The 15913-nt window shown below is 32.4% G+C and overlaps 1 protein-coding gene and 1 non-coding gene across 2 annotated transcripts; one reads left to right on the top strand and one right to left on the bottom strand.

Moving 5' to 3' along the window:
• The first annotated feature begins 12136 nt into the window (after positions 1-12136).
• On the top strand, positions 12137-14901 carry LOC114185747 (uncharacterized protein At5g01610-like). Its single transcript, XM_028073641.1, has 3 exons — positions 12137-12349; positions 13665-13719; positions 14256-14901. The coding sequence occupies exons 1-3, from the start codon at positions 12263-12265 to the stop codon at positions 14624-14626; spliced, it is 513 nt and encodes a 170-aa protein (XP_027929442.1). The 5' UTR covers positions 12137-12262; the 3' UTR covers positions 14627-14901.
• A 307-nt stretch (positions 14902-15208) lies between these two features.
• On the bottom strand, positions 15209-15279 carry TRNAG-GCC. The gene has a single exon. It is a non-coding gene; the product is annotated as a tRNA-Gly (tRNA).
• Positions 15280-15913: the final 634 nt, after the last annotated feature.

Consider the following 15913-nt stretch of genomic DNA (forward strand, 5'->3'; position numbering starts at 1 on the left):
AGCTAAGGAGTGGATTTCGCTGAAGTTACCGGAGAGGAAAAGGACAACGCGAGGCGAAGAGGTTCTTTTAGTAGGCTCTTGGTCCCTACCCCGAAACAATAATTAATAATAATAATAATAATAATAATAATAAATAACATTAACAACAACACGATTTTGTAATCTTTCTTTTCTATTTATTAATTTTTTTTTTGAAATTTTTTACACCATTCAAAAATTTCATTTTCAAATCTACTTATATTCATCTCCAAATCAATTTAACAAAATTTAGTTAAAATAATTAAGCCTTTATTTATTTCTACCTATTTACTATAGCAGAAGATAGATTTGCAAGTGAGTGTTGTGTTTGTTTCAGCTAATTTGAGATAATTTGCAATGACATATTTGAAGGAGTAGGGAGAGAGTGATCCTATTTGGAATGAAGAAATTTGAGCAGAAATTTATATCAATTCTTGTAGATTTATTATTTTATCCTCATATTTTTCACTTATTTTTTACTATATGATATATTAATATTTTAAATTAGAAAATTATTTTTTGTTAAAAATGCGTGCTTGTATTTGATAAATATTACGATATTTTTTATGGTAAAAGAATTACAAATATGTCCTTTTAAACAATATTTTTAAAATTTGTTATGTAATTACACGAAAAAGTTTAATTTAATTTTTTTGTTAAACCCATTATAGGAAAATTTTTAATTTTTTTATGCCATTCGATAAAAATGATATTTATTATAAAAAATTGTAATTATTTAAAACATAATTAATTAGTACTTTATTTTGAATTATAAATTATTCAATTTTTATTAGTTAAAAGTTACATTATGTTTAAATTAAATTAATTAATATCTTATTTAGATTAAATTTTTGATTGGATACAAAAGATTTATATTAATCACTAATGAATATAAATTAAACACTTTTTTGTTAAAATATTATAAATTTGTAATTTATAAATTGTATTAGATAATTATAGTAGAAGTAAATATAATTAATATAAAACTTGGAAATTATTAGGATTTAAAATTTGAAAATTATTGGGATTTAATTTATTTCTATCATTGTAATGAACTATATTTTTTAGGTATAATTACTCTTATAGTACCTAGTTTGTGGCTAGTGTGTCAAATAGGTACCCGGTTTAGAAAAAGTGTTAATTTCATCCCAACTTTTGAAAAAGTGCTTCAATTAGGTCCCTTTCAGACAGAGTTGACTAACGCCGTTAGTCAATGTGCCACGTCTCAGTATGTGGTTTTTTTAATTTTTTTTAAAATTTCTTTTTAATTTTTTTTTAATTTTTTTAATTTTTTGAAAAAAAAAATGCTACGTGTCAAGTTCCTGTGTGTGACACGTGGCATTATCAGTGCCACATGGCATTGCAATGCCACGTGTCAGTATCATTATCAGATGTCATTGTGTTGATTTCGATTTAGTCCCCATATATGTTTTTTTGTTTCAATTTAGTACCTACTCATATGTATCTGATTCAATTTTGACTTTATATTTTTTAATAATTAAAATTCATTTTTTAGAAAATTAAAAGTAATTAAGTATAAAAATTGTACAAAAATTAAGTATTTGATATTTATATTAAAATTTAGAGGTAAAAGTCATTTTTAATAAAAAAAAAATTAGTATAACATTCGTACCAATAGAAATTTTGGTTTAAAATTAGTAAGAGACAATATTGTTCTATTTTGGAAAAAATAATTAACAAAACATGAGTACTTAATAAAAAAAGTAATTAATAAAGTAATATGTTAAAAAGTCATTTTTAATAAAAAATATCAGTATAACATTTATACAAATAATAAATTTGGTATGAAATTCAGAGGAACGATAATAAATATTTATACTTAATTATTTTTAATTTTATAAAAAATGGATTACAAAAATATTTTAATTATTAAAAAAATTGAAACAAAATTGAATTAGATACACATACTTAGGTATTAAATTGAAACAAAATGATATATATGGCACTAAATCAAAATCAACACAATGACATCTGATAGTGACACTGACATGTGTCATTGCAATGTCACGTGGCACTGACAATGCCACGTGTCACACACAAAGACTTAATACGTGACATTTTTTTTTTTAAATTTAAAAAAAATTTAAAAGCTTTAGTATGTTCTCCGTTACTTGTGTGAATAAGGCCTATGTTATAAAGTATATAACTTCGATCATAGGGATCAATTTCCAGTCGCATAGCCTCATAATAATTTTGTAAAGCTTCTTCATAATTTCCTTCAGATTGAGCTGACATCCGTTACGGTCGTCATTCGGTTCAAAGAATCTCCGCTCCAGAACTGTACGTGAGATTTTCATCTCGTGGCACGTTGACTAACAACGTTTGTCAACTCGTTTGAAAGAGGCCTAATTGAAACACTTTTTAAAAAAATTGGGATGCAATTGACACTTTTTTTAAACCGGATACTTATTTGACACATTAGTCCCAAACTAGGTACTATACGAGTAATTATACCTATTTTTTAATATAATTTCAATTAAGCGTTTATTTTATTTTTTTCTCAAGTTTTCAATTGTTTAAATTTTTCTTTTCTATACTTTTAGAAATGTTTCAATTTAGATTGTAATTTTTTTTTCAAAATTAATTTTTAACATTTTCTGTACTTATATTTTATCTAAAATGCAAAATTTTTAATTTAAATTATTTTCATTAATGTATAATTTTTTTAACAAAATTACTCCCATTTAATTTATATTAATATTAAACTATCAAATATCAATTTAAAATAATTTCATTATATCAAATTAATACTTACATTTTTTTAAAACTAATCTCCAAAATTTTATTCCATCTTAATTTCTAAAAATCATATTTTTATCAATACTTTTTTTCAGTTTAAATAATAACTGACATTTCATTGTAATATAATTTATACTATTTATAATTTAATATAAATTACCTTTATATATAAGGTTAAACTAGTAATTTTATTTTCTATCAATTAAACTATTTTCTTTAATTTATCATATCAATTACATGACTTATTAATTCTAGTAAAATTTTCTCTCATTTTTTTTTTCAAATTTTGCCATCTTTCTCTCCATCCAAACAACTCAACTTTACTCCTCTTTTCCCTTAAACTCACTCTCTCAAATCCATCCTATGAAACAAATACAGGTTAAATATACGTATTTTTAAAGTTGATGAACTAAATTTGGTCAAAGTTTAAAAAAAAAATACTAATTAAGTTATGAGACTAAACATAATTAACTCTTAAAATATATTTTAGTAGATAATATTAGTGGATGTTTACTAAATTACTCTTGAGTGAATTTGTGTTGTAAATTTAAAACTAATTAATGTTAGAAAAGGTATGACAGAAGCTACCTAATGCTAAGAACATGCAAAGACAATACTAAGCTCACAATATTCAAGATGTCACCCACGTGCACTCACCACTAATTCAATCCATATTTTTCAACATTTCATTGTAAAAGGATACATATAAATTATCTATGTATTATAAGAAAAATAAAAATAAAAGATCATCTAATTAGATATCTAATTCAGGAGTGAATATTTGTATACAACTTTCTTAATGAAGTTACTTGAGACTGAGACTTTAAAATATGAGTAGTGGACAACAGTACCACTCTCTTCCTCTTCTATTTATAGTGAAGCAAGCACGTACATATGAAAAGATATGAAAAGACTACTCTAAGATACTAGGCATGATTACATGCAACAGTAGATATGGCAGTAGGTAGTTTTCCACACTCAACACCCTACACATAGGGTTAATGATACAATAGGTATAGGTAATAATTCTAACACTCCCCCTCAAGCTGGAGCATACAAATTGTATGAACCAAGCTTGGAACAAATGAACTCAATCTGAGGTCCCCTTAATGACTTGGTCAACACATCTGCAAGTTGGTCATTTGACCCAACGAACTCAGTACAAATTTCCTTGGTCATCAATTTTTCTCGGACAAAGTGGCAGTCAATTTCTATGTGTTTAGTTCTCTCATGAAACACTGGATTTGATGCAATGTGGAGAGCAGCCTGGTTGTCACAATACATCTTCATGGTCTGAATTTCACAGAAGTTAAGCTCTCGAAGAAATTGCTTTACCCATATGAGTTCACACGTGAGAGACGCCATTGCCCGATATTCAGCTTCAGCGGTGGATCAAGCCACTACACTTTGCTTCTTACTTTTCCAAGAGATAACATTTCCTCCAAGGAGGACACAATATCCCGTAGTAGAGCGTCTGTCAATAGGAGAGCCTGCCCAATCAGCATCACAGTACCCAGAGATTTGAACATTGCCTTTATCTTCATATAGCAAACCTTGTCCTGGAGCCTTCTTGAGGTACCTTAAAATACGGATGATGGCATTCCAATGTCCAAGACATGGAGTCTGCATAAACTGGCTAACAATTCCAACTGCGAAAGATAGATCAGGCCTCGTAATAGTGAGATAAATTAACTTTCCAACGAGCCTCCTATATCTCTCTGGATCGGAGAATAATTCGCCTTCTACTGTTGTTAACTTCTGATTCGGGTCCATAGGACTCTCTACTGGTCTGCAGTCAATCATACCTGTTTCTTGTAATATATCAAGAGCATATTTCCTTTGAGAGATTACAACTCCATCTTTTGACTGAGCTACTTCAATGCCCAAGAAGTATTTGAGGCTTCCGAGATCCTTGGTTTGAAAATGTTTACACAAGTGCTCCTTCAGTTGAGATATTCCAGTAGTATCATTTCCTGTAATAACAATATCATCAACATATATTATTAGGTAGACACATTTCCCAGGAGAGGTATGTTTGTAAAAGACTGAGTGATCTGCCTCACTGCGTCTTAACCCAAATTTCTGAACAATGGAGCTGAATTTTCCAAACCAAGCTCGTGGTGATTGTTTGAGGCCATATAAAGATCGATGCAATTTGCATACCATACCAGACTCCCCCTGAGCAACAAACCCAGGAGGTTGCTCCATGTAAACTTCCTCCTCAAGATCACCATGAAGGAAGGCATTTTTGATATCCAATTGATGAAGAGGCCAGTGACGAATTGCTGCCATTGCAAAGAAGAGGCGAATAGTAGTCATCTTGGCCACGGGAGAGAAGGTGTCACAATAGTCAAGGCCATAAACCTGAGTGTACCCTTTTGCAACCAATCGGGCTTTGAGTCGATCAACCTGACCATCAGGGCCAACTTTAATTGCATACACCCATCGACAACCAACAGCCTTCTTACCCAAAGGGAGGGGCACGAGCTCCCAAGTATGATTGCTTTCAAGAGCCTGCATCTCTGCAATCATGGCTTGTCGCCATCCAGGATGATCAAGTGCTTCATTCACATTTTTGGGAATAACAACAGAAGACACTGAGGATAAAAGTGAACAATAGGAAGGCGATAATCGGTGATAGCTAAGAAAATTATAAATGGGATGTGGATTTTGAGAGGAACGAGTACCTTTTCTGAGAGCAATGGGCCAACCTGAATCACCTTCATCAGGAGTCGTGGGATCAAGAGACGAGGGAGAAGAATCTGAAGTAGGGGATTCACCATGTTCTTGAACAACTGGACTATTCGTCGGCGTCCTGTGTTGGAGAGAGTCAATAGGTGGAGATGATGGCTCAGGAGGACTTTGGTCGAGACTTGGAGGGACAGGGACATTGGAAATATTGTACTCAACCACGGGAATAGGAAGGACCTGATGGATGACATGGACATCTTGAACAGATGGAGAGAAGTAAGGGGTCTGTTCAAAAAATGTAACATTGGCAGACATGTAATATTTCTTGGTTTCAGGAGAGTAACATCGATACCCTTTTTGAAGTCGTGAATAGCCCAAGAAAACACAATTGAGAGAGCGAGCAGAAAGCTTGTCTAACCCGGGAGACATGTCATGAACAAAACATACACAACCAAAAACTCTAGGAGAAGTGTGAAAGAGAGGATTGTCTGGAAACAGAATGGAGAAAGGGACCTTATGATTGAGAGAGGAAGATGGCATCCGATTAATAAGAAAACCTGCAGTTAAGATGGCATCTCCCCAGTGATGGACAGGAACGTTGGCACTAAGCAAAAGGGTACGAGCAGTTTCAACTAAGTGTCGATTTGTTCTTTCTGCTATACCATTTTGTTGTGGCGTATGAGGACAAGTAGACTGGTGCAGGATACCATGGGAACTCAAAACATTAGAAAGAGCAGACGAAAAATACTCTTTGGCATTGTCACTTCTTAAGATTTTAATTACTTGACCAAATTGATTCTTGATTTCATTCAAAAGGATGTGAAGAGGGATAATAATTCAGAACGATCTTTCATAAGATAAACCCAAGTACATCTCGAATATTCATCAATGAAAGTAACAAAATACCTAGCCAAAAGATGAGACACGACTAGGTCCCCAGATATCGGAATGGATGACAGAAAAACTAGAAGTACACTTTGATTGAGATCTTTTAGGAAAGGTAGATCTAACATGTTTTCCTAGTTGACATGACTCACATTCTAAAGTCTGGAGACGACTAAGTTCAGGAAACATTTTCTTTAACTTGGACAGGTGAGGGTGACCAAGCCGATCATGTAACATTTTAGGATTGGGGGCTGCAACACAGGACACACGTGGACGAGATCCAAAATGGTATAATCCGCCCGCTTCATATCCTTCTCCAATCTGTCTCCCCGAGCCACGCTCCTGTATAACAAAAGATTTGTCATCGAAGGTTACAGAGCAATTCAATGTTTTGGTTAACTGACTTAAGGAAATTAAATTGAAAGGACAATTAGGGACAAAAAGGACAAATTTTAGATTTAAGGACGGAGATAAGATGGCTTGACCGACTCCCTTTGAGGATGTTTTAGAACCATTTGCGAGGGTTATAAAATGAGATTTTTCTTGGAATGAAATGGTTGAGAACAAGGAGGTATTACCAGAAATGTGATCAGAAGCACCAGAGTCAATTACCCATGAATTGTGACCTTCCATGGATTGAGAGATGTAAACAGTTGATGTACTTGGAGCTTGAGATGACTGTGCCAAGCTGTTGGATTTGAGGCGTAGGTACTCTTGATACTCGTTCTCAGTGAACTTGGAGTTAGTAGTCTCTGCCTGGGAGACATTGGCTGTTTTGGCAGGAAATCCATGTAAAGTGTAGCAGTTTTCTTGGGTATGACCCATCCTTTTACAATACGTACACTGAGGACGCCCACGACCTCCACGTCCACCCCCTCTAGTTTCACGACCTCCTCTTCCTCGGGTGGCAACCATGACAGATGGTTCCATTACAGCAAGAGTTTCTGGAGTTTGAAGAGTTGGAACACGTATCATGCGGGAGATCAAAGTTTCCATGGAAGGAACCTCATGAGAGGTCAAAAGCTGATCTCGGATATGATTAAAGTCTGGGTGTATAGCGCGGAGGATCATTACCATATAGTACTTGTCAAGCTTTTTCTTCATTTCATCTAGAGAGTCGACTTCCAAGAACATTCGAAGTTCTTCCACAGCAGCTTGAGCGTCATTCATGAATGACATCATATCATGGTTAGTCATTTTCATAGATGCCAACTTGTTCGCCGAATCATAGAGGCGTTGAATATCATTTGCATAGATATTCTGAGTTCGCTTCCAAAACGAGTGGCAAGTTTTGAAGGCCCGTAGGGACATCAAAAGTCGTGGTTCCACCGATTGCCACAATAGAGCACATAGTTGGAAATCCGCTTGTTTCCACTGTTCAGCTTTTTCAGACGGTAAGTGGCTGCCATCTTTCTCAAGGTGTTCGTGGTGTCCTTGACCGAGAAACCACATCTCGACGGCAGCGGACCAAGATAAGTAATTTTGGCCATTTAGTTTCTCGGACGTAATGCAGGGGCTTCCAGAGAATGAAATAGCACTCCCAATTCCTCCAGTGGCCATGATAAAGAGAAAGGATCTCGGAAACAATAAAACAGTGACGAAAACAGTGAAACAGTGACAATTTTCGACTTTGAAAGGGACGATTTCCACAAGAGGTGCTACTGAACTTCACCGGAACAGAGATTTGATGGTCAAAACGGATAGAGGAGGCTCCGGCGACGGCGACGGAGGTGGCGCGACGACGAACTGGCGACGGGAAGGCGGCGCGTGAGCGGCACGCGCCTGCCTGCAGCGAACAGAGAAGACGTGCGTGGAGGCGCGTGGCGACGGCGCTGCCTGCGACACCGGCGGGGTTGGCTGTCGCGCGAAGAGGCGGTTTAGATCCGGTGGTTTCCGGACGGAACTGCATCGGTGGACGGCGGCGGACGACGGTGGACGGTGGCGGACAGCGGCGGAGGACGCAGACAGTGGCGAGAAGTTGTTTGACAGTGTTGGGTAGTTCAGAAACGAGGTTAACCGAACTTAGACAGCCGCGGACAGCGGCGGTGACTAACGGCGATCAACCGCGGACAGCGATGACGGACCAGCTGAGACAGAAACCAGAGCGGGATCGACCCGCTCTGATACCAACTTGAGACTGAGACTTTAAAATATGAGTAGTGGACAACAGTACCACTCTCTTCCTCTTCTATTTATAGTGAAGCAAGCACGTACATATGAAAAGATATGAAAAGACTACTCTAAGATACTAGGCATGATTACATGCAACAGTAGATATGGCAGTAGGTAGTTTCCCACACTCAACACCCTACACATAGGGTTAATGATACAATAGGTATAGGTAATAATTCTAACAAAGTTGATTTATTGTAAGAATAAATGTTCATACTTGTATATCCTCTCTACAAAAAGTCAATATTTATCTATTCAATTCTATTTGAATTAATAGCAGAAGAGAACAAAAATATATATATATATATATATATATATATATATATATATATATATATATATATTTATTGCAATTAGTTTTTTTATATATTTTGAAAATTACTTATCTCATGAAAATAAAAGGTTCTTATTTTTTAAATTAAGTTTAGAATCATTGTCTCTTTGATAGAAAACAAAAAATATTATTTCTTAAACACTTAATTATTCTTTGTGAGCCACAATTTAATCAACTACTATTTAAATGTTTTTAGAAATTAAAAAAAATTAAATACACATTTGGTCTCTATTTTTCTTGTGTTTATTCAATTTGATCCTCATTCTTATTTTGTGTTCAATTAGGATCTCATTTTATTTATTTTTTTAAAATTTTTAAAATTTTTAAATTTTTTAAAAATTGTCCATTTGTCGAGTCACACTTGTACCACATGTCAGTGCCAATGTCACGTATTAATTTATGGTTCTGTAATTTCTTTTTGTTCAATTTAGTCTTAATATTCATTATTTTTGTTCAATTCAGTCCTTAATTTCGTATTTTTGTTTATTTTATCTCAGGTTTGGTTAGAATGAAACAATTTTATCATTTTTAAATTGACACAAAATTTAATATCTTTTATAAATATTATACTAATATTTTTTGTAACTGGTATTTTTGAAATTCAATTATAAATTATTAAATTTAATTATAAATTGAATATAATTTTGAGATTTAATTGTTAAATAGAATATAATAATTTAAAATATTATTAGAATATAATTATTAATTTTTTTCTTCTAATAATTATATTCTAAAATACTTATACTTTTAAAATTGACATTTAAAAATATTACAATAGAAATATTTTAAAAAAATATACTAATATTTCTAAAATTAACATTTAAATGCAAAACATTTTAGATTTTAATATCTAAAACACAATAAAAATATTAAAGGTTTTAGATTTGGTCTCAATTTGGAAAGGACAAATTGTCCCATTTTAACTAAAATTGAGACTAAATTGAACAAAAATAAGGAATATAGAAATTGAATTGAACAAAAATAATGAATATATAAACTAAATTGAATGAAGGAATTAAATTGAACAACCACAAATTCACATGTGAGAGTGACATTGACACATAAAACACTTCTGACTTGATATGTGGATAATTTTTCTAAAAAATATTTAAAAATTTAAAAAAAAAAATCTGAAACTGACACGTGATACACATAGTTTAAAAACCTTAACTATTTAAATATTATTAATAAAAATAATCAAATTAACTAAAAATTAACAAAAAAGAACGAGAATCTAATTGAACATAAAATAAAGATAAATATCAAATTAAACAAACACATTAAAAATAAGAATCAAATATGTATTTTAAAAAAAAATAGTAACATTTTAAAAAGCTAGATGCCACAGGCAATGTGGAATCACAATTTTGGTAATAGAAATAATAGGAATTTACCACAAAGAAAATGTACCTACTTTTACTTATAGTAGGGTAGGATTAACGATTTCGGTTACTGGGATGATAAAATTAATTCTAAATTGATGTGCTATTGTATAATTATTTATGCTTAAACTTGAGTATTGTTATTTTCGGGATTTTGTTAGGTAGATTCAAGGTGATTAAATTTGTCGTTGATTCATATATAAGTTTCTGGTTGTAAAAGGAAATAGGAAAAAATCTAAAGAATTACGAGACCCAAGTTACTAAAGAATATTTTTTGAATGTGAAAGTAAAGAATGGATATTTAGTTAAATTATTTCATATAATTGGAGTATTTATACACTTTCGTGAGCTTATCAACAAATAATATAATATAAAAAATATTAACAAATATAATAACTGGATAACTGGATTCAGTTTATTATAACTTGAATTTTGTTTAAATTATTATATCATTTTTCCTAATTATAGAAGTATTATTATTTTATATATATATATATATATATATATATATATATATATATATATATATATATATAAATTTTGCATTTGAATTTCATGCTTGTTAGATTGGACTTACAATATAATAATATATTAAATAATGGTGAATTATATTGAATTTATTGAATTGCTGTGTTTACATTTTCACACACCACTTCAATAATATTTGTTGTCATATAATTTATCTTATATTTCTGGATTAATCATGTCTAGGGATGTTAACGGGACGGGTAAGGTATGGGTAATAGCTCCCCGTACCCTACTCGCTGGATAAATATCTGTCTCGTACCCGTATCCATATCCGTTAGGGTCGGGTATCCATTGTGCGAGTATCTGTCTATTTTTTTCATATCCACAGGTATCCACGGGTACCTGTGGGTATTTGTAAAATTATTTAAAAAACAAATATTTAATCATAAATTCAAATAAAATAAAATAAAATACATCACTATCATAAATTTTAAATAAAGTTTAAATAAACTCAAGTTGATACAAGTCCAAATAATTGTAAAAGTAAATATAAGATGAAGTTCAACACAATGGAAATTATTTAATTAGTGCTTTGATCAACAAACTCACTTCCTCCAATTGGTTTCTGAAAAATAAACAAAATAAGCAAATAATAAACCTCAATTGTCACATGCTAAGTATTCTTATTTTGATTCCATCATTTGACAACAAGCATACCATAAACGTTATTGTCTATATAAGGTTTGATGTATATGTACAATTTCAAAGAAAGGAAAGAGAAGAATGTCAAGGGGTGTAAGTTTAGCGGGTACGGGTACCAACGAGTACGGATACTATAATACCCGTACCCGCCCGTTAACATGCGGGTATCAAAAATACCCATACCCGCGGGTAGCGAGTATCCATTTTTAACATAAGTTTTTACCCGTTGTGGGTTTTATTCGCAGATACCTGCGTGTACGAGTTTTTTTGACATCCCTAATTATGTCTATCCCTAATATCTTTATAAACTCGATCTTAGTCTTTAACAAAAGATATGACACTGTTAATTCTGATATTTTTCTCCATTAAAAAAAATTAAAAACATAATTTACTAAAGAATTATAGATAATTATTTCTTTCAATTCTTTAATAACATGACAAGTCCTCAAAGCTTAGGATTATTAAGTTAATAATGTTACTTTTAGGAGTAGATAATCAAACTACTAATAGAAGGAAACAAGGCAAAAAAATAAATTTTTTATTTAAAGGCTAAAACTAATATTGTAAAGAAATTAAAGTAAATAAAATATTAATTAACCTGCATTTAATTATTTTGTTCTCTTCCACCTTAAAATAATTAGAAAATTTATTGCATGAATCATCCACGCGGCTAAGTAATTGAAAAAATAATCCATCTATCTATTTTAAGTACAAAGAAAAACAGGTTATTCCATAAACAACGATAAAGTGAAAAACACGTATCAGAGGTTTGGTCAGAGCTTAGACTTCTCAGAATTTATGTTGTATTGTTTATTCTGAGAAGGAAGAGAGAAAACTGAAGAACGCAACTATGGATGAGATTTTGAACAAGGTGGGGTCGTACTGGTTCAGCCGCAAGGCCAGCAAGGAGTTTAACTCTGTTGGCGATGATATCAACGTACACACCACACTCCTTAACACCCTTTTAATCTTTTGTTAGATTCGTTCTTAATTTTCTATCTTTTATTTGCAAAAAATTTCCTTTTTTGAGTTTTTTCTTCTTCCTTTACCATATGAGTGCTTCAATTTTATGGTTCTGGCTGTCATATTTGCCCCTCTTGAAAAAAAAAAAATTGGAATTTAATTTCTTGTTCAACCATGGAGCAATGGTTTGGTTTGAGGGTTAAGGGTTGAATTGGAGATGTAAATGATGATTATTTATGTGAATAATGCACACAGGCGTGCCCTTTTGGGGTTCTATGAAAAGGGGACATTTTCAATTTGTGGTTTTTTAGGTTGTTTTAGGGAGTGATGAGAAAAAATGGTTTAGGTAGTTCATTTATGTGTGCTAGAGAAAGTTTAGGTCTGGTATGGGAGGTGGAAGGTGTGAACTACAAGGTAAAATCATGGTGCATGAAGTGGATTTGAGGTTTTGTTTGATTTATATCAGTAGAAGGTGCACCCTTTTGAAATCAGGCAGTAACCTCCATCTGAATTATAAAGTCTTGGTACCTTTTTACTGTGATTATATTTCTCTTCTTTTACACACCCACAATGAATTTACTTGTAGGTATTGGTTCGTTTTCCCCTTTTGTTTACTTGGAGTTCTTTATTGAATAAAACCTGGGTTATTTCATAGTTAATGATGCTGAGTTTGTTTTTCAAATTCTCCTGCTTTTGATATGTGGATAAGATAAATCTTGGGGAAGGTTGCAGTGTTTGAATATAATATATTTCCTGGTGGTTAGTCAATCTGTTACCATTGTGACAAGTGTAGCAAACTAACCATATTTACTTTATGTTTCTAGAACCGTTTTGAAAATTTTTAATATATATAAGTGATTAAGGTGAGAGGTGCACTAAGATTATAGTGTTAGTTTTGACTAACCAAGTTAGAAGTAGTTTGAGTGTTACAGACTAGTATGTAATTATATCAATGCATGCTTGAAGTTAGTTCTGTTTTGGTGCTGAAAGGTATTCATTTTTCTTTTCTGGAAATTTTAAGGTTCACTTAATATGGTCAAAATTTGTTGGATGGTTAATGACTTGGTGATTTTAGTTCTCTAATTCTTCCTGCTTTGGTACAAGATTATGTTGATATGAATATTAGGGAAGATGCAATGCTCAAGATTGATTTATGCCCCTGCTGTTCAAAGAAATCATTTTATTTAATTGTACATCTTGGGTTTGTAGTGTTTCCCATAAATTTAACAAATTTTGAGAGGACATTTTATTGCTTATGTTTTATTAACACCTTTGCCATTGTTGAATAGTCACTGTCAACCAGTATTGAAGGGGGAACCAAATGGTTGGTCAACAAATTAAAAGGTTTGTTAAAATCATAATGTTTCTATGCATTGCTAAAACATTTGTACAAGCATAGGCTATGAAAATTATGCTGTAGTGTAGAGTTCATTCATTTTAAACTCATAATCCCAAGTAAATAAATGCATCAAAGCTTCAACTGTGTATATATGTGAGGGTAGGCATGAATGAGTTTTGGTGGTATTCTAGTGTGAATAAGGGATATATACTTGCACTGCTTTTCAGAAACTACTTTTTCTGAAGAACACTAGATACACTGATAAGGACTTCAAACATTCTAAACTGAAATTAATGTGACAAACATGCATTGTAAGGTATTCATCTGTCTCATCATATATGATACACCAAATCTTCTGAACTTTGGTATTTGATCATTCCATAGGTAAAGTAAGTTGTGGAAGTAGGATATTTACGTCTGATCTTTAGTACACAAAGATAACATATAGAAATTATTAGCATCCCAATTCTACAAATCCTAAAAACTGCTAAGTCCTTTCAAAGATCCTTTTGATTAACATTACTCTCTTGATGCTTCATAGGAAAGATGCAAAAGGCACTACCAGAGTTGCTAAAGGAGTATGATCTACCCATTGGAATCTTTCCTCGTGATGCAACAAACTATGAATTCAATGAAGAAACTGGGAAACTTATTGTTTACATTCCTCAAGTTTGTGAAGTTGGCTACCGAGATTCATCGGTGTTGCGGTTCTCCACCAGTGTGAGTGGTTATTTGGAGAAAGGAAAGCTAGCAGAAATAGAGGGTATAAAGACTAAGGTGCTGATCTGGGTAAAAGTAACCAGCATTTCATCTGAGGGACCAAAGCTCCATTTCATGGCTGGCATGAAGAAGACAAGGAAAAGAGAAGCATATGAGGTTACTAGAGATGGTATAAATGTAGATAAGTTCTGATATATTTACAGCAAGTTACTCTTGTTAAGTAGTTTTAGAGTTAGGAAAATAAGTTATCTGTTCTTGTGGACCATTTTATTCTATTAGATATGAATTTAGTGAGTGAATTGGAATTTGGAATTTGGTGGAACCTCTCTTGGTTCCTGCTGGATGTGAAGTACTTTCACTCTCTACTGTTTGGGTTTATGAGTTTTATTTAAGACTGGAACATATGTGCCAGTGAACAACAATGTGGATGTTTGGATAACCATTTCAAAATTACTTTTGGTCTTAAATATACCCTTGAAAAAATATAGAGATAAATATGTCTTAAACGTAGAATGTGTCGGTGCCACATTAACTTCATAATAATGAAGTATTCAAAATGTATGTGGAATTGTCATATTCAAATACATTGGTCCCTCTTAGGGATGTTGAAGTCTGTGTCTTAAATTGTAAGCCATGTTTCCTTAATTGCATTTGCCTAGGATCTACAGTTTTGAAATAGCATTTGTATTTGTACAAGTTTGGTATGAAACGTCATCGTCAACAATTCACAGCTTTATTCAATTTGCAATACAGAAATTCAAAAAAATAGAAGTCTGCACCAGCCGGGAATCGAACCCGGGTCTGTACCGTGGCAGGGTACTATTCTACCACTAGACCACTGGTGCTTGTTGAAATGAAGTTCATACAGTTAAGTTCTATTGTGAATAATTATCCCTTAAACTGAATTCTTACGAACTACACATTTAATAGGATTGATTTTACTGTAAGTTTACAGTGTTACTATTCCAACCGTTGATGAATGATGAGATATAATTTGACATTTTATAATGCATAATGGTTTGAAATTTTAAACAAATTTTATTTGTTAGTTTCACTATATTTTATCAATATCACTAGAATTTTGATATCAATAAAATAATTTCAATCGTTTTTAATTGAATGAGGACTAACTCAAATATTCTCATTAAAAGCTTGATTGCATACATTAAAAGACGTTACAACTATATCGTCTCATACAAAAGAGTGTGGTTAGCAAAGGAAAAATCAATTGCGTTAGAATTTGACAATTGTGAGCAATCTTATAATGACCTTCCTGGATGGTTACAAGTTGTAGAGGAGACTAATCCTGAGACAATTTTTCAATGCTCTAATCCTCCAGTTAATATTGATGGTGAGGATGACACATCGTGCTACATTCTAAAACGTTGTTTATGGGCATTTGGACCATGAATTGAAGGGTTCAAGCATGGTAGTCAAAATTAGGATCCTATTCAAGATTGGAAAGGAAAATATAAATCG

Source organism: Vigna unguiculata, chromosome 5 (assembly GCF_004118075.2).
Source record: "Vigna unguiculata cultivar IT97K-499-35 chromosome 5, ASM411807v1, whole genome shotgun sequence".
Lineage (NCBI taxonomy): Eukaryota > Viridiplantae > Streptophyta > Magnoliopsida > Fabales > Fabaceae > Vigna > Vigna unguiculata.